At 33.3% G+C, this 18,908-nt stretch overlaps 1 protein-coding gene across 1 annotated transcript in view; it reads right to left on the bottom strand.

The window, feature by feature from the left end:
- Nucleotides 1-228: 228 nt before the first annotated feature.
- The window catches only part of LOC148954941 (calcium-activated chloride channel regulator 2-like), a 99,438-nt gene continuing 80,758 nt past the window's right edge, over nt 229-18,908 (bottom strand). The window contains exons 6-13 of the mRNA XM_089107996.1: nt 17,858-18,088; nt 14,992-15,315; nt 14,137-14,364; nt 9,723-9,893; nt 7,152-7,257; nt 5,911-6,060; nt 4,009-4,233; nt 229-1,820 (exon numbers count right to left, since the gene is read on the bottom strand). Of these exons, the coding sequence (XP_088964122.1) occupies nt 856-1,820; nt 4,009-4,233; nt 5,911-6,060; nt 7,152-7,257; nt 9,723-9,893; nt 14,137-14,364; nt 14,992-15,315; nt 17,858-18,088 (2,400 nt within the window). The 3' untranslated portion in view covers nt 229-855. The remainder of the gene's footprint in view (nt 1,821-4,008; nt 4,234-5,910; nt 6,061-7,151; nt 7,258-9,722; nt 9,894-14,136; nt 14,365-14,991; nt 15,316-17,857; nt 18,089-18,908) is intronic.

Genomic DNA, 18,908 nt, shown 5'->3' with positions numbered 1-18,908 from the left:
ATCGTTGTTTTTCATTTAATTTTTTTTTTTTGCAGAAATTTTTCAATATCATGATTTTTGTTGATTTGATCACAATTATTGATTGATTTGATCACATTGATTGATCACAATTAAAACACCCTATACTAAAACAATATTTATTAGAACTATTACATGTGAAGGTTTTCCCACCTCATTTTTCTACTTAAAAAGATTGTAAATACAGCATATCGAAAGACGAAATAAGCAAAAATCTTTATTCAAAACAGTAAAAATAACGCAAATATATTTACAAAAATCGATGTAAAAGAGATCACAAGTGATACGGCACTTCTTATATGGCAAGGGAGCTTTTTAGGTATATCTTTCCTTACACTGTGATTAAAGCTAAGTCCTGACAGGAGACGGTAAAGTGAAAACTGCGAAGCGAACCTGCTACACGAATTCTCGCAGGTCTATTAAACATGAAATTCTCTGACTTCTTTTCAAAAAACAATTTTTTAAGCCTGGATCTAGCATAATGAACTGAATATTGACGCAATTGATTCTTTTTGACGCAATTGGTTTTGCTAATGCGGAATTTAATATCTGTCAGAACCTAACTATCTTAAAATAGAAATTTTTGGCACCGGTTTCAATGTCCTTCTGAAATCAAACTTTGATAAATTCTGGAAAATCTACGTCACGGACATTCCCATCAGCATTTCAGAGGTATTACTTTGCTAAAGACAGTCTCATTTGTCAATGTTACATTACTTAGCGGCTTGAGCTCGAACAATAACTTTAACTGGATTGAATCACTTGCCCTGGTTGAGCTTTTCATCAAAATTTTCAAATAAAATACCTCTTGTCTTATGAAGATTTCATCAATGAAATCTACACTTGAGTTATATTTCGTCGTTTCCTATCACTAGCTAAAGAGGTCACCGACCCCTGTAAATTAGGACTTGTTTTTAATGTTATTTTAGGCTTTGGGAGTGTTGGAGGAGGGACTTTTTGATAATCACCAGAATTATCATATGGAGGAGGAAAACCTTCCGATGGTGCCGAATAGCTCCCAGACCTTGGGCTACCACCCCCTCCATAAGGTCCATATCTTTCTTCATTTCTGAAACCATAGTCTTGTTGGTTTTGATAACCACTATAAACTGATCCACCTTGCAAATAAGATTCATTTAAGTATGAATAATCACTAGACGGGTTTGGACGATAATTTGGGTAAGCATGAGCAGAGCCTGCTGGTGTTTGTCGGCGCTCATGCTCTGTTAGCAACTGACTGGCAGTCCAATGCACTGGTTGTATAACAGACTTTGCAGCTGAGTCAACTGTGTCAATAGAATTATTTCTTGAGCTATCTTTTAGTACACTAGTTTTTATCTGACCACTTGTATATATTGTAGGATTTTTTAGTGCATTTTCTTTCATACATTTTCCTTTTTCTTTTCTTCTGCTAACTGCACAACAACTAAAAGTAATTATCAAAATAACTGCAAGAAAACCACCAGCTGCTATTCCAGCAATAGCACCCACAGTTAAATGAATGTCATCTTCTGAAACTGTATCTGTTGCGTATGACATGGGAGTTGTCGGGGAGGTTGAGGTTGTGGGTGGAGCTGGAATGAAAACTTCAACTGAATTAGATAATTTTCCCTGGTTGTTGTTCTCATCAACGGCTCGCAGAGCAAAATAATAAGGTTTCTCGTAGTGGGTAAACCGAAATGTATATTCAGTCTCGGATCCAGCAACCAGTGGAGCTTCTGAAATTGTTATTGACGGCTGCTCATCAAAATTGTCGTATAAATCGTCCAAAGAGGTTGAGTATCGAAGGTCATATGATTTGGCTGTAAAAAAAAAAGTAGCGTAAAAAATTTACTCCTAAAGTAAAAAAAAAGTCATTAAATGGTAATTATTAATTGATGAGAATGATAATAGATAATTGAGTAATAGCAATGGAATTAAAATGGACAACAAACTATTTCAATTAGCATAGAGAGCTTGAGGTTGAAACAGCTTGAAACTAACAAAAGAAAAAACAAGTCAAAGTTTTTACGAGTACCACAAATATTCCCCCAAATAACACAAATAAGGCTAGTTTTAGACTGAGGGGTGAAACTGAAAAATGTAGGTTTTTCTGCCTTTTATCACTAAGGTTTTGTATTCGCAATACATGTAATGAGAATAGAAAAGAGTAAAGCTTCCAAATCAGGATAGCAATTGAACTAGCTCATGAAACGCGCTGAATTAAAGAATGTAAGGGAAAAATCATAGTTTGATAAAAAGAACATCAAATAGCTTTATTTGAATTACCGTACCCAAACTGAAAAATATTAACAACGGTGCAAACTGAAATGAAACTGCTCTAGGAAGACGGGTCAGAAGATACACAACAACTGTCGGAAACTATGTGGGACTTACTACTTAAATTTTAAATTGAGAAAAACTATAAAAGAAACCCTAAAAATGTTGACATGTTTGTGGATTTTCTGCCCAAAGAATCTTCCCTTGCATATATACCTGGGCAAACAGTTTTTACGAATTTAGATGACAAATTCCATCATATGTATTCTTGACATGCCTTCTTTGTGGCAAGTGTATTTTTAACATCTTTAAAATTATTTGAAATACCTACGGATGGACAGCGAATCCTTGCTCATTAAAGTTCGTAAATAAGTTACACAACTCAAAGTTTTATTTTAAATATGTAATATTTAATTGTATTGGAAAATTCAACTGCTATTTCTTAAATTAGAATTTTTTCCCAAAGAAAAGATATAATTTAACTATTAATATGTCTTCAATATAACCTAACCTTTTACTTCTCTTTCGTTCTCCCTGCTGTCCTCTGAGCCCCCCCTTCCTCCTTGCATATAAGTTTAATATAAAACTTCAGTATTTTTTTTTAATCCGTGTCCTTTAAAAGCTTTAAAATATCAAAACAATTTTCTGTTCTTTTCTTCCATAATAAAGCGAAAATTAATAGTTTTATGTTTAAGATTTAAAAACTGTACAAATTTTCAATGTCTAAAAATTTTAAACGAGGTGGCAAGAATACATTTTAAGAAACATTTTAGAATTTTTTAGTCCATTAAATGCCAGGTCTTGTTTTCAAGTGAATTAAATTAAATGATTAAACAATTTAAATTAGATTAATTAAATCAAAATAAATTTAATTTAAATTAGATAATTTAATGAATTAAAGAGAGAAAAAATTAAATAACAGCTTAAAATAAGAATCCGAGGAAAAATGTGACTTGAGATTCAGATTGAGCACAAATAATCACATGAGATTGGATCATTCTACTAAGGAAAATTTATAGAATTAAGAATTCCCGGCTGACTTCCTTCATATTAAATAAGCGATGAATTCACAGAGATCGAATTACATGAACATCTCCATAAAAAATTTTAATTAGAACTTCGTCGGAACCTTAGCCAATGGATTGATAATTACAAAAAAATAAGAATGTAACACAAAAACAGAAGATTGTCAAAATCGAAAGATTTTGAATAAAGTATATGGATAGTAAATTTTAATGAGCACTCTGGGAGAAGACTTGGCAAATAATATGGTTCAAACTTCCTTGCCTTCCTTGTAACTTCCTTGTAAACTTCATTGATAATTAAAAAAAATAATAATAAATTTGGGTTGCTTAGGAATGCCCTCTGAATCGATAACAACCGGCTGCTATGAATAGCTCTACTATCTTTCTACGATTTGTTAAAAAGAAAAAAATGACTGATTAACCTAGAACGAGACTGCCTAAAATGACACATTTTAGGGGTGTCCTGGCAGGTCACCAAAGCAGAAGCTTTGAAAAGAGTGTGTGATCAAGAAGGGCATGCCCTCAAAAGACTTAATGCCATGACGATTTTGTCACAGTATTAGTAAATTCACAATAGTGAAAGACCACAAAACAAAATAAAAACTAGAAATAGTAAAATAAAAACATTCTAAAAATACAAAGGTGAAAATACCGTAGCAGTTATAGAAAAATGCCAGATAGAAGAGGCAGGCCTGAAAATAATTACCTAATCCACTGTCGAAATCTGTACCAGGAGCTGTCCACTGAAGCTCAACAACCGCTTTAGACTCTTCTATTCTAACCCTTAGATCGGAAATTCTATTTGGAGGAATTTGCGACAATATTGGAGCATTAACAACCGTTAATGAGTGAGGCGGCAATATCCTTTGAAAACTTGGCAAATAATCTCTGTCTTCTCTATATATAGGAATTTGGCTACCACAACAGGGACCTGCAACGAAATATGTATAAATTTAGTAATTTGTTTAACAAAGAGTCTTTAAACTTGTGACTAGAAAGGCAAAAAAAAAGATCCAAAAAGACAAAATACGGCTTTTCAACTTCCATCATCTCTCTCTTGTGCAATTGAAATCATTCTTGCATGGTCTTGAAAGGGTCAGAAGGAAAGGCTATTATTCATAAAAACAATTTTTGAGAAAAAGGAGAAAATGAATTTAAAACAAATCTTGCAATGCTTATTACTTCCTAACAAGTATTTGATTGTCAGTTACTATTTTGGGGATCTAGGAACATTTTGCGGGCAGTGAAGTTAAATTTGGGATTTGAAAGAATTACAATTCCGGTTTTCTTGTTTGCAAATAAATGTCTTTTCACAGAACCTTCGTTAGCTTTTGCGTGAAGGGGATAGCTTTTTTAAAGTAGCTATCAATAGAAACCTGAGCAGGTATACCAATAACAGAGGGGGCAGGGAAGAGGGAGTCATTCCCCTTCCCTCAGATTTAGTTTATCCCCCAAAATTTTGAAAAATACCTTCTTTTAATTTTCAATAAATAAAAATAAAAAATAACAGCACATTGCCACCCCCTCTATATTTTTGAGAATTGACGACCTTAAGTTTTTGCTTTCTACTTAGATGAGAGCAAAAATAAGAGCAATCAAACTGGCCAAATCCTATAGAAAATTAGAATTAAATAGATTTCATGTTTTGTCTCATTAATCAAACACGTGCATAAGACACACAAACAAGCATTAAAACCTTACCAATGCAAAGCACCTCTTCCATCCCGAAGCAAAAAAAGTTCTAGCATCCCCACCAGCAAGGCGTATGCTCAGCCATTTTTTGTAAAACTCATATGGGTATTGCTGTTGTCTTAGGAAAACGAGATCCCATAAAAACATTTGATTACCTATTTAGTTCAAATATTTGTAATCCGTAAATTTAATCAGGGGTGGTGACCTATTTTTTCTTGTAAATTGTTTCAAATAAATACAGTATTTTATTTTTGTTAGAGCCAGGCACGTACGCAGGAATTTGTTTTGGTGGGGGGGGGGCCAATTTGTTTCGGGGGGGGGCAAATCCTTCAAACCCATTATTCGGTGAGAAAAATCAGAAAATTATGGGAAAATAAAAATCTTGGGATTTCGAGGAGGGGGGGCTGGCCTGGAGCCCCCCCCCCCCTGCGTACGTCCCTAGTTAGAGCTTATTGGCCAATCTGAATTTATAGAGGAGAAATACCTAGTGTAGTAGAGACATTTGTTTGTCTTTTCTGTGACTATTCAGACATTTACAGTTTTGCAGTATTTTGGAAGTTATGTGAGTTTTATTTATTTGTTAGTTTTTTGTTTTTGGTGTTTTTTTTCTCTTGTGTGTTGTTTTGTCTTTTTATTTGGATAATTCCTCATTTTCCCGTTGATAAAGGCTCCCCCGTGTGTAGTCGAAATAGTCAGATTTGTACTATTTAAAATTTTGTTGTTGCTTTTTTCTTTTGTTTTGTTCAACTGTTTTATTTAAATTATACTCGTATTTTCTCTCTTTAATTTCCAAATAATAAATAAAGACACACAAAATATCGGGGCCAGGAACGAGGACACAGGCTACGAGACTTCCTGGCTGCGTATCTACCTGCGGTAAACAAAATAATATATGGTGAAAATTAATAAAACTTACCATCTTCATCTCCTTCTCCTCCTTCTCTGTACGTGTAAGCTCTTCCATCATTATGATCAACAACCAACGTTAATGAATAGTCTGTCTTTGTTTCCAGTGGAGGTATAAAATATCTTGAATATATTCCATCCCCATTTGTTATATCAGGATCTATAAAATAAAGAAAATAGAAAATACCTCAATAAATATTGGAAAATAGTCAATAAATAATGGAAAATAGTCAATAAATATTTTTATACAAAATAATATAAAAGGAAAGAATCTTTATTTTCAATTAAAATGAAAAAAATGTAAAACCTTGCGGAGGGGGCCTAGTTGCCCTCCATTTTTTCGGTCACTTCAAAAGGGCACTAGAACTTTTAATTTCTATTCGAATGAGCCCTCCCGCGATATTCTCGGACCGCTGAGTCGATACGATCATTAAGGTTCTAAGACTTTTAGGGGGCGTTTCCTCCTTCTTCAAAAATAAGAGAAATTTTCCAGGCGCGTAACTTTTGATGGGTAAGACTAAACTTTATGAAACTTATATATTTGAAATCAGCATAAAAATCTGATCCCTTTGATGTAGCTATTGGTATCAAAATTCGGTCGCTATTGGGCCGGGTCGCTCCTTACTTACAGTTCGTTACCACGAACTGTTAGAAAAAAATAATGTTGAAAACTAAAAGTACTGTATTAAAACCCATTCAAAAGCTGTTTACGGAGTCCTTGAAGACGATTCAACTGCTTTCAGTCGGGACATGTGTAGAAAATATTCCAGTTTAAAGAAGTAATGATTTAAAATATTCAAGTTTACGTAAGTTCTGTCCTAGCCTGAACCATTCAAAACAAAAATTGGTAGAATATAAAATCCAATCCTATTTTCTTTTCATTTTGTGTTAATTGGAATTCTGTCCATTGGAGGATATAGAAGCTAAATTTTTGAACTCTATTATCGAAATACTTAGAATATTTCTGGATTACCTAGCAAGTAAATATAATCTTTAGAATTAGCACGAAAAAAAGGGATACAACTTTGGATGATCTTGGACAGTAAGTAAAAATAAATTTTTACCTTAAAATAAGTTGATTAAATTTTTAATCAAAGGACCATCAATAGCAAAAACACACGTTAAAGGCATATTCTGGTAAAGACGATAATTGGCAAACAACTCGACAAGGGCGTAAATGTAACATTACTCCAGCCACACTGTTGGACTGTATTAAGTAAGTAAATAAATATAAAATAAAACTAGAGTTACCTCCGTTTCCATTGTCAATAAGAAATATTTCCTTGGAGTCGGACCCGTTAAACCGCACAATAACGCGCACTCTTGCATCATGTATTGGATAGTCACCAAATTTGACCTAAAAATATTAGTATAGAAACATCAAAACAGAAACTAAGTTATAACAAGTACATTTTACTCCCATATCTTGCATCTAAAATGCATGTTACACAACATTACTCATTTGAATAATAGCATAATTTTCCACGCATAGAAATATAAGTAAACTCGTCTTTGAACGAAAAGGCCGCCGTATGAGTATAGGGGTAGTCTGTAGAAATTCCTCCAATTATTTCAAGCAGTCTTTCGCGAAGAATTTTAATATTAAAGTAAAAATCATCTAACATGGCACCTTCATCAAAGTCCTATTAAAGTCTCCTCTTAACTGGTGCAGCTAACCGTCTTAATTTGGGAATAATCTTCATATTAGCAAACAGCCTTCACATTGGAAAATAACGTTGATAAGGTGAAAATCACCAATATAACTAAATCGAAACGCGTTCTTTTTCTGATTCTTCTCGGTATTGAAGCAATAACGTGCTATAGAATCGGAAGGGCTATCTATTCGGAAAATGAAGGAGGCCTGGTCTGTTTCAGTCTGTTTTTCTATTATCCAATTGTCTTGTTCCTGGATTAAGACACGCAAAATTGGGCAAAAATATTCTCCACATTTAATCGAAGACAAAATTATGGACAGTATCTCCTGAAGATTACTTTACAATCTTTACTTTACAATCAAATTCAGGTATGATTCTTCTTTCTGAATCTTCTCTTACTGTTTGAATTGCAAACTTGATAACAGTCAAATCTGATTAGGCCGATTCCCTTCAATCAATATTCTGATATAAAATAAAATAAATTTTAATCTATTTTGCCTTCCACGTTTTCAATCAAATATAACTACCATAGAAAGCTTTATCACAACGCTCGAACAACTGCAGTGTGCTTCGCAAGGATATATCTGTTGCTGATCCTAAGTTAAATTTACAATATTTATAAAAAATTTTCCCTAGTTTTAGCTGCGCTCATCCTAAAGGGAGTGCCAACATTTTGTTCTCCAGAAATAGAAATAAAAGCAAACTATCTAAACTGTCATTATATGTGCAAAGCGTAAATATCCAAATACAAAACTCAAGGGCTTAGGTGGCTTTCACACAATGTATGCAGGAATTTATGTTAAGTGGCTGATTTATATTACATTAAATATAACCTTTTACGCTTAAACTGTTTTTTTTTTCATCAGGCTAACGAAGAAATTCATAAGACCATCAAAACCATCGTCTAAAATTACCATTGTCATCATAACCAAACTGTTAAAAAATGTATATGCTGAATGGAAGTGGAGATTCAAGCTTCGATGACAATTTCATGGCTTTGTAACAGTGTCGTTAGTGATGAAAATATGGAGTAAAAAAATAGTTATTTCCCTTAATTTATTAACTGCTCATACACTTGTTCCACTTTGTTGCTACGATGTTTAATTTCACAAAATGTATCATGAACTTTGAGCTGTTTCATAAACATAAAGTTATAGCTACTACATAAACATACCAGCTATAATATAATATAGACATTTAAAAATAGCTTTAAGAAATGTTTACTAAAGCACACGGTCATTATATGTGCTAAGAGTAAATGTTCGCATGTGTGTTTTGTAGCTTTGTTCTCGTTTATAAAGCGTGGCCGACTTAGACAACTATGAAATACCTTATGTTATATTACAACATTTTTTATAATTGTAAGATTTTTATGATTATATAAGATTATAAAAGATATATATATTTTTCATAATCTTGGCCTTAAGATTTTATAAGATTTGGTAGACGCGGCAAGTGAAGTCCTCAACTCTTCATATCTATAATAAGACAGAAAAGATTGATATCCCCTTTTTATAACTAAAATGTAACCCAGTATCAGAACAAAAGACTATTTACAGGAAAATAAAAATAAGTGTTTAAATTTAATGTAGAACAATTTCTTGGTAACCATAAAAAAGGTAGTAAGATTCCTTAAACCAAAAGTTCACTTAAACCAAAATCAATAGTTAAAACTAAAATACCTAACAAAGGTAAAAAGTTAGATTCACTAACTTAAATTGAACAAGTTTTTTAAGAAGGTCTAGAACTCGGAATCTTACTCAAGCTGAATGTACACATTCTAAACCTAAAGCACTAACTAACTTGACTCTTGTCAAAATGCTTGCGTCAACAGCTTAGTCTTGAAAATATCATCTGAAGAATTCATCAGAAAACTAAGGGCTGAAGGGGGTTGTCTGAGTAGTACAAACCTTCGTCCCCATAGTTTGTTGATAAGAAAGCAAAGTCAATCCCATTTTTAGACGAGAGAAATATTGGAGCTTGAATAAATTTTGTGTCTGAAACAAATTACTTTAAATTGTAAGATGTTGTAATTAATACACTTTAATGTGATGTATCTTTGGGGGGTTTAATGAACTACGATACCATGTTTGATATGAACATATATGTTCTATGTTTGATATGATACTATGTTTGATATGAACAAATAAAAATAAGAACAACGTACCTCAGCAAGTAATACAAGTGATCCTTCCGAAAAATCAAATATCCTCTTGTCCAGCAAAAGTCGTCCTGTTACAGTTGCTTGGCTTTTAAACTTAGGTTTTGACAACACCTTAACAAAATGCGATTGGTGACTTTGTGACTCTCTCTCAAAAGCATATGACCAAAGTCCAGGCTGAAAGAAAAGATCGTTAGCGTTTTTCTATACATATTGCGTAGATACACTGTGTAGGTATACGCTAATATAGATTCGATAGAATCTATATGATATATTTATATGATGCTATATGAATCTATATGATTCTCATATAGCTTCTCTTTAATAGAGCTTTCTTTGTAAATCATTTGAGATTGTGATTCTAAGCGATGCGCCAGCACAATACACTGATACATTTGTAAAGGAGCACCAAACACTTTAGATTAGTATAGCCACCGCATATAACTATATTAAGGGTTATATTTCCTGTGCAAGTTTGTGCGTGTTATTTTTCTGCTCCCTTACAGTTTTGGTACATAAACAAAAGACGAAAATTTTGCCATTTTTCCATAGCGGAGATCCATAGCTAAGATACACTTCTAGAATCAAATATTAAGATTCGCTATGCAGGGTTCGAGATGTTAAATACGTAAAAATTTATTGAAAATCTTCGAAAAATGGAAAATTTTCCTATTTTTTAAGCACGTATAGGTCTTCTTTTTTAATCTAAGTAATATTAGAATTCTGGCTCTGTGAATGGATTAAATAAATAAAAATATATTTCAACTGAAAGTAAGGAGCAACATTGAAAGTTCAGCGGGCAATTCTGCCAAGAAAATTCTCCTTCGCCAACTTTAATTTGAAAAAAAAGACTTATTTTCTATTTAATTTCTGATCGTTTTTCATATCATGCTGGAAATCTCCTCTTCAGTGGAAATTTTTTCCTGGAAATCTACCCCACCCCAATGGAAAGTTTCTCCCGTAGATAATTCCCCCATGGAGAATTACTACCGTGGAAGATTCCCCCATGGAAAATCTCTCCCCTCATGCGAAAATCCCCTTGACAATTCGAACCCCACTGAAAGCTTTCCCAAGACAACTTCGCCTGGAGAACTTACATATGTAAAATTAGTAACTAAAGAAAAAATAAGACAACTAAAAAGACTTTCTTATAGGGACTTTCTTATAGAAATTTTCTCGTGTAAAATGTACCGTGGGAAGTTCATGCCCCCCCCCCCGGAAACTTTGTCCCCGTGGAAAATCTCACCCCTGATAATGTCTTTATACTTCCTAATAACAAAAACTACGTGTAAACGATCTGCAAATTTATACCTTACAGCCCTTTCCCCAAGAGGTGTGAGGGGTCATGCCATCCCCAAAGGCATAGTTATTAGACGTTTCAACTATGCTGAACACAATGGTCAGCTGAAAATCTTAATAGGATGACGTTGGGGAAGAAAGAGGGTTGGGAGTGGGGCTATTTGCTATCCAATGTTTTTGGTCACTTAAAAGGGGTACTTGAATTTTTAATTTCCGTTCGAATAAGCCCTTTCTCGATCTTATAGGACCATTGATTCGAGACAATCCCCTCTGGAAAAAAAAAATAAACACGGATCTGTATTCTTTCTTCTGGCAAAAATACAAAATTCCACATTTTGCAGATGGGAGCCTGAAACCTCTGATCGGGTTTTCTGATACGCTAAATCTGATCGTGCGGTTTTCATTAAGATTCCTTGACTTTTCGCTGTGTTTTCCTTCTTTTTCGGAAGTCAGGCAAATTTTCTCAGGCTCGTAGCTTTTGAAGGGTAAGATTAAATTTCGAAAATTTTATGTATTTGTAATCAGCATAAAAATCCAATTCCTTTGATGCATCCTTTGTTATCAAACTTACATTTTTCAGAGTTTCGGTTGCTATTGAGCCGAGTCACTCCTTACTTATAGTTCGTTACAGGAATTGTTTGACTGACTAACAAATTCAATGATATTAGTTTATTGTCCTTTTGTGCAAGCTACAGCTGTAGGCAGGGGCGTCATTTGGGGGTGGCAAGGGGGGGGGGGCACTTGGCCCCCCCCCAATAATGTGGAGAAAAAAAAATTATACATCCCATGCCCTTTGACTATACAGATATGGACCCCTCTTGCCCCTCCAATAAAAATACTGGAGATTCGCCCCTAGCTGTAGGTTTGTCGTAATATTGTTTGTTTCATAGGATATACCTTAAAGTTCAATACGGAAGGGGGGGGGGGGCTATAAAGTTGTAAATGACACCGGGCTAGATAACATATATTTTGGTGAAAATCAATTAGTTAGCCAAGGCAAGTCTTGGACGTTTCTGATCACAGAGTATTATTTGAAGAGGAGAAACTCAAATAAATGTAATTGGAGATGGATTATATTGTCTAATTGAAAAATTAATCTATATATTTTCTAGTGCGATTTACAGCTGCCGGCTCATCGCAAAGTCACTTGGTTTAGAGTGAACACATACCTTCAGTAAATACCATTTACTTAATACATGCCATATATAAAACATACCATATATATATTATGGAACACATACCATATATATAATACTATTTTTCATTCATTATTAACATTTGCAATAAAAGAAAGAAAAAATAAAAATAAAGATTGCTCGGCTCTAGTTTGAGTATTCCAAATCTTCGTAGCGTAGTCTGGTCATAGAGATTTCCTGAGTGATTTTCCTAAAAAGCCGAGAAGACGGTTTTTTAAGTGAATTAAGGTTGTGCCTTTTCAACTTGGTATTATTCAAGCAAGTTTTACTGAAATATGTAATCTAATCAAAAGAACGCGTGAATCTTTATCAAAGTCTTGAGTGAGTCTTGTCAAACAAAGAGATCGTCACCATTCCATGAGTTCTTATTGGTTAAAAAAAAACTTCACGCATGTGCATTATACTAACGTGACATCTATAGCGTTTCAGGCTTCTCAATGTGCTACTTTTACTGACATCTCTGGTTGAGTTTAAACTTTGAACTTCAAAGAGCATGGAAATCTCATAGGAGCGGAAACTGAGCGCCAATCATAAAAAAAAAATCACAACTACCATTTTACGATGTTATTTGACCTTAAACTCTTGCACAGTGGTTCTTTCACACGTTGTAATTGTCCTGGAAGATAAATAAACCGCGATTGCGGTCAGCAATAAGCCTACCTTCTAAGATTTCCCCAAGTTAACCTAGACCTACTTTTGACAACTGGCTTTTGACTTTAAATGATGTTTAGACAAAAAAATCCCGACTAAATATCACTTACAAAATGTTTTAGCTGAATATTACAATTTTCCAAATTAATTATATTGATGATCCGATTTTCTTTGAATTTTTTTACTTTTTCCGCGATGTTGCCAGATGCTACACTTTGTGGTGCTACTATATCTTCCCCTGTTAAACCGCTGAAGATTCAATTCTTGCCAGTTTCCAATGTTCTTTAGTCTAGGCTGTACAAGGTCTTTCAGAAAAAAGCATAAAGGAATATTGGACGACTGATGGTTGACGTTGTAATATTGATTTCTCTTTTGTTGCTTCACTGCTATTTCTTCTTTTTTGCGCTTTTAGTGCTTTCACTGATCTTATTCTTTTAAATCTGCAGAACGGTTTTTCTTTTTATTCTCCCCAATTTACTTTTTTTCACTCCATTTATTCCATTCAGCTTTGGTAACTTTAGTTCTTTATTTTGATAGTCCGGACCCTATGCAAACCAAAGGTTGAAAGTTTATTAGGCAACTACGCTTCAATGAAATATCTTATTATAATATAGTATTATGAACTTATTAAATATACCATATAAGGATAATTAAGACCAGTTTTAGGCATAAAAAACTGGCCAGAGGTGTTGCAATAAAACAGGCCTGTAGTAAAAGGCTAAACATTAAATGAGGCTATGCTTACAATAGCTTGCCGGAACCTATGCAATGGACGAATTTCTTTTTTTGTTGTTAAGATGGCTGTCTTAGAAGGATTTTCGCGCTCTCACTGATAACAATGGAAGGTCTGACCCCAAAAAAGTAGCCCAACCACAATCAAACTAGTTGTTACTCTTTCTAAGCCTTCTACAAAAATATGTTACCTACTGAGCGATTCCTATGGCCAAGACAAACCCATAGTTTTTACATGACAATCTAACATAGCTTATTAAACATATTGTTTGACTTGTTCAACATATCAGTGTAACATAACTTGTTGCTTGAAAAAGTTAAATTTCTCCTTAAACGCTGTGTCTGTCTAGACCTTTTTAACGTGAAAATTTTTTTTTACATGGCCATTTTTTTCAGTATTTCCCCGTTATCGTTGGCTTATGTTTCCAACAAGGTATACTTTTTGCCCCTCAGTTTTTCGGATTACTCTAATTTTAGAGTAATCCGAAAAAATTGATGTAATTTTGAAATAAGGTACTTATTATCTAAAGTAGAATACTCACCGTGTTTACTCCATGCAGGGGTGTAAAATAGTGACCAGAAAGTGAGTATTCACTTTTACCCTCAAAAGTTTTCCCACTTGGAGAGGTCAGCCATAGCCTCTTCACATATGGATTGTCACGACTATAGAAGTACAAAGCAAAGAGGTTGTCACGGTTCAGCATTGGATCCAGAACAAATGTCCCATTAACTATTGACGTTGCTGTATCTTGGTATTCCATCTCATGGACCTGAAAGCATAAATGAACATAAAATATAAATTGTATCTGGGAGAATCAATTTTAAATACTTTTTTATCCGTTTTACGTTATTTGTTTTAGTTCTTGCGGAATCATATAAAGTGTTTACTTATTTTCACCTTGAAAACTTAAATTCGTGTGCTGAATCGAAATATGTCAGTAGTTTAATTTAATAATAATTTTGCATTAGAGATAATTTAAGTTTGCCACTATTTAGCTCTTTATTTAGTTCCAAATTTTGTTTTCCAAAAATATTAAATTGTAAAACAAGTATTGAAAACGCAGCTATTTTGTTTTAATATTCTAACTTTTTTCAAAATTTGTATGTCGTCCATAATTTTGCCAACAGTCTAGAAAAAACTACAATGCAAAAGTAAATATGGGATTCTATAACAATTTTTAACCTTTCCGAAATTCTATTTTGGAAAAATAAGTCTCTTACAGAACTTTCTTGCTCTGATTTCTCACTCCGTTGGGCAGATTCATACAAAGTATTAAGTTAAATTCATATTAAAAACTAACGTCTACTTAATCTAATTCTGTCAATAATTTAATTTAACGATAGCTTAATTTTGAAGGCACTTAAATTTAATTCAATTTAAATATTCAACAGTTTACCTGAACAGGTAAGTCACCAAACTCTTCACTATTTCCTAGATGGCGCTGAACCGAAGACAAAAGTGCATCACCAAGTCTAATCATCATTGACAGATGTGATGATGATCCAACCCCCTTAGATGGCACTATTTCAGTAAATCCTCCAGTTTCAGAAGCTAGTTGATGTTGATTTTCGGATGTGGCTGCATATGATATAACTGTTATTTTCATTTGCTTATTTCTGGCCAGATTTATAGCTGCATTTAAATCGTTTGTGTTTGTAGTTCCACTGGTTATTAAGAGCACAACATTTCCGAATGCAGACCCTCCATCTTTCTCGAATAACTGAAAAGAAAAAAAATATTGTTAGAGTTAATAATTAAGTTCAAGCAAATACTCTTAACAAAAACAATCAATATTAATCAGATCTGAAGCAAATATCTAAAAAGAAGAAAATTATGGAGCGTTTTTTTTTTTATTTAACTTTTAAAGAGAAGGTAATTGATAGTAGAGCCATTTAATAGTAATTCAGTTAATAATTAGTTGGATTTGATTTGGACAAGGCATTAAAATAAAATTAACACTCATAATGATTGTGTTACAGGAATCAAAAAGTTCGTAGTAACAAACTGTAAGTAAGGAGTGACGTGGCTAAATAGTAACCGAAACTCTAAAAAACAGAATCTTTATACCAATAGATGTAGTTTCTAAAGTTCGAATTTTGCTTCAATTCTTTAAGAACGACTACTGAAGCACAAGGGTCGTTCAGTTAAAACAATAAGATGCTGTTTTAAAAGTACTAAAAACTTTAGCGTAAAGAGCAAGGTGTTGAGGAAGGGACAACCCCCTCGTGTACGTAATAATTTCTGCTCGTTTTAAGTTTTAATATTCCTCCTTACTTTCAATTGATTTTTTTTTTTTTTTAATATCAGAGAAGAATGACTGCATAGACATATCCTTAAAGTACCAAAGACAGTAAAAATGAAATCGGATTGCTCGATCTGGTTAAGCGGAAATACATATTTAGAAAATTAGAAGAAACCATGAATTCGACTGAAAACTAGAAGAAATTGTGAGTTCAATTTTTAATGAAAGAGACCTCCATTCGCTGTTTTGCATTTTTTGAAAATGGCAAGGAGCCAAATTTAACAAAGAGAAATTTCAAGTGAAATATCAGCAAAGAAATCAGCTAAAAAAATATAGAATCAAACTGCTTAAGAAATTGCAGTTTTGTTTTGAGTGTTTAAGTTGCCTTTGGGGATCAACAAGTTGTTAACTTTTGAATTTCTAGGAAAACGATTGATTTTGAACTTAAACGATTAGTTTTGCTTTTTTATTCTGATGGTTAAGGGTAGTGACGCTGAGGTGAATGACGTCACTACACGGTAGTGACGATGGTTATTTGGGGTATTTTTTCATTTATTTTTTTCATTCTTTTATCTATTTTCATTAATTTCATTAATTTTAGTCATTTTATTTATTTATTTTTATTTATTTATTTATTTATTTCATTATTTATTTATTTCATTTATTTATTTATTTTTTAACAACAAGAAGAAAAAATCTAATAGAGCTTCATTTGTAGGTATGAATAGACCTGGGATGGATCCGGTCGGGGAAAATATTTTTGTTTTAAAATGTCTGGTACTTTATAGAGAATGTCATGGTGACTTTTTTTAATACAAAATATAATATTTGTTACGTGGGAGGAGCTTTTCATGGAGGAACTTTCCATGGGGGAAGGGAATTTTCCATGATGGGGTGCCGGATTTTCCAGCATTATTTAAAAAAACAATCAGAAATTAAATATAAAAAAAGAAGTTTTTTCAACTCAAAGTAAGGAGCAAAATTAAAACTTAAAACGAACAGAGATTATTACGTATACAAGGGGCTTCGGCCCCTCGTCAATACCTCGCTCTTTACGCTAAAGTTGTTTTAGTGCTTTCAAAAGAGCCATTTATTCTAATTAAACGGCCTTTGTGATTCAGGGGTAATTCTTAAAGAATTGGAACAAAATCTGAAACTTTGGCGTAAACGGCGAGGTATTGGCGAGGGGGCGAATCCCTTTGTATACGTAACAATTTCTATTCGTTTTAAGTTTCAATGTTGCTCCTTACTTTCAGTAGAAACTTTTTTTTTATTTAACTTACATAAGATGCATTTTTGTAAGAAAGTATATGTAAGGCGGAGGGTGTCCTTTTTAATTAAAAAAAAGTTTCGAAGAATAGAAAGATGAGTCTTTGTATGAAACATAAGATACTAGAAGAAAAGATAGTGAAAATGGTTCTGATATGCGCTCAGCTGAGATATTTAAGAATAACATACTGTCAAAACGTATTTGACAATACAAAATTTCAAAAGATATTTTTTGTTTCTCGACTGAAAGACTGTATATCCATCATAATATTTGTGAATAAATTCATTCTAAAACTATATACACTAAACACAGATTTGTAAAATAGTAAGGTGAAAACGATATAAGTAACTTTGGCGAGAGCGCACCAGAATTAAAAGAAGGCATATAACCTAGCAAAGTATTCCCCTAATCATATTTACGATCATTCTGTATACTTAATTTTGCTTCAATCTAGCTCAATCTCCAATCTTACTCCTTAAGTTTCTTTTTCTTCTTCTACTTTTACTTCATACTTGCCAACTCTGTTCTTAAAAATCCTAAATTCGTATTTAAATCTTTCTCATGAGCTTGCTTCAACGAATTAACAAACGAGTTTGACTTCTGAACTATTGGGAGAAGAATAAAGGATTGATCGTATATTGATAAAATTAAACTTTTTAGATTTTTCCGTTTTTGCCCGTTAACATATTTGATTTCTTGCTTTTTGAATAAAATTTAATTAAAAAAAGAAAATAAAAATCAATTTCGAACCTTTATGCTTTCTCTAATGGCACACTCAAAGCACTTCTCGGCCATCTTTTCAGGGTAGTCGGGTATACGCGCCACAATTGACTCTCTGTCCTTATCGCTAGATAGTGATGTAAGCGAATCAGTTTCAGCTTTAGCTTTTGCGGAGAAACGAACAAGTCCGATTTCTGTATTGTTTGGAAGATCATAAAGGACGAATCGACGTGCTGCGATTCTTATAAACTTCCAGTTGTCCTACAAAATTATAATATGAATGGAGGAAGAAAATTGTATAAAGAATTACTATTCAATTTTTACCAAAATACAATTAATTTGCATTTCGAACCAGAAAATAGACGATTCATAGTCGTATGAATGGTTTGGGTTTGTTTTGTTTTTTACTGTTAAAGGGTACATATTTGTTATCCATAAATCGTGGTGACAGGGACTTGAAATGTGGTTGCCAAGGCAAAATTTGACTCCTGTCAGAACATATTTTTATTCTATTCTTCGGTTTTCATCTGGTATATCATTTGAAACTCCTCAACTAAGGACACAAAAAAGACTGTCAGAACATATTTTTATTCTATTCTTCGGTTTTCATCTGGTATATCATTTGAAACTCCTCAACTAAGGACACAAAAAAGACAGTTTTTTTTAAGATTAAATACCGGAAACTGAGAATAGTTAATCTTTTCCTCTCCTAAAAGCAATGTATTTTGGATGGAGAAGAGGGGGATCAGGATTGAGGTACCCGCAGAATCCTAAATTTTTAGAAACATCTGGACACTTCTTATTCATTATTAACATTTTAAACTATTATCCCCCTGCAGAAAAGTTCCTGTGTAAGCAACTGTCTTGAAATTATACAGTAATTAAGGGCGTATCCAGGATTTTTCCAGGAAAGGGGGCTACAAAAGTGACTTTTAAAAACGAATCAAACATTTGTTTATATGGATTTCGTTACGTTTTAATGGGTCAAGAAAATATTACGGGTGGGGAGAGGGGTAAAACCGGTACCCCCTCCCCTGGATACGGCCTTGATATTAATCAAGCATTACTTAAATTTAAGTAT

Source organism: Artemia sp. Qi Xiang Cuo, chromosome 2 (assembly GCF_049724085.1).
Source record: "Artemia sp. Qi Xiang Cuo chromosome 2, ASM4972408v1, whole genome shotgun sequence".
NCBI lineage: Eukaryota > Metazoa > Arthropoda > Branchiopoda > Anostraca > Artemiidae > Artemia > Artemia sp. Qi Xiang Cuo.
This window is presented reverse-complemented; position numbering and strand designations above follow the sequence as displayed.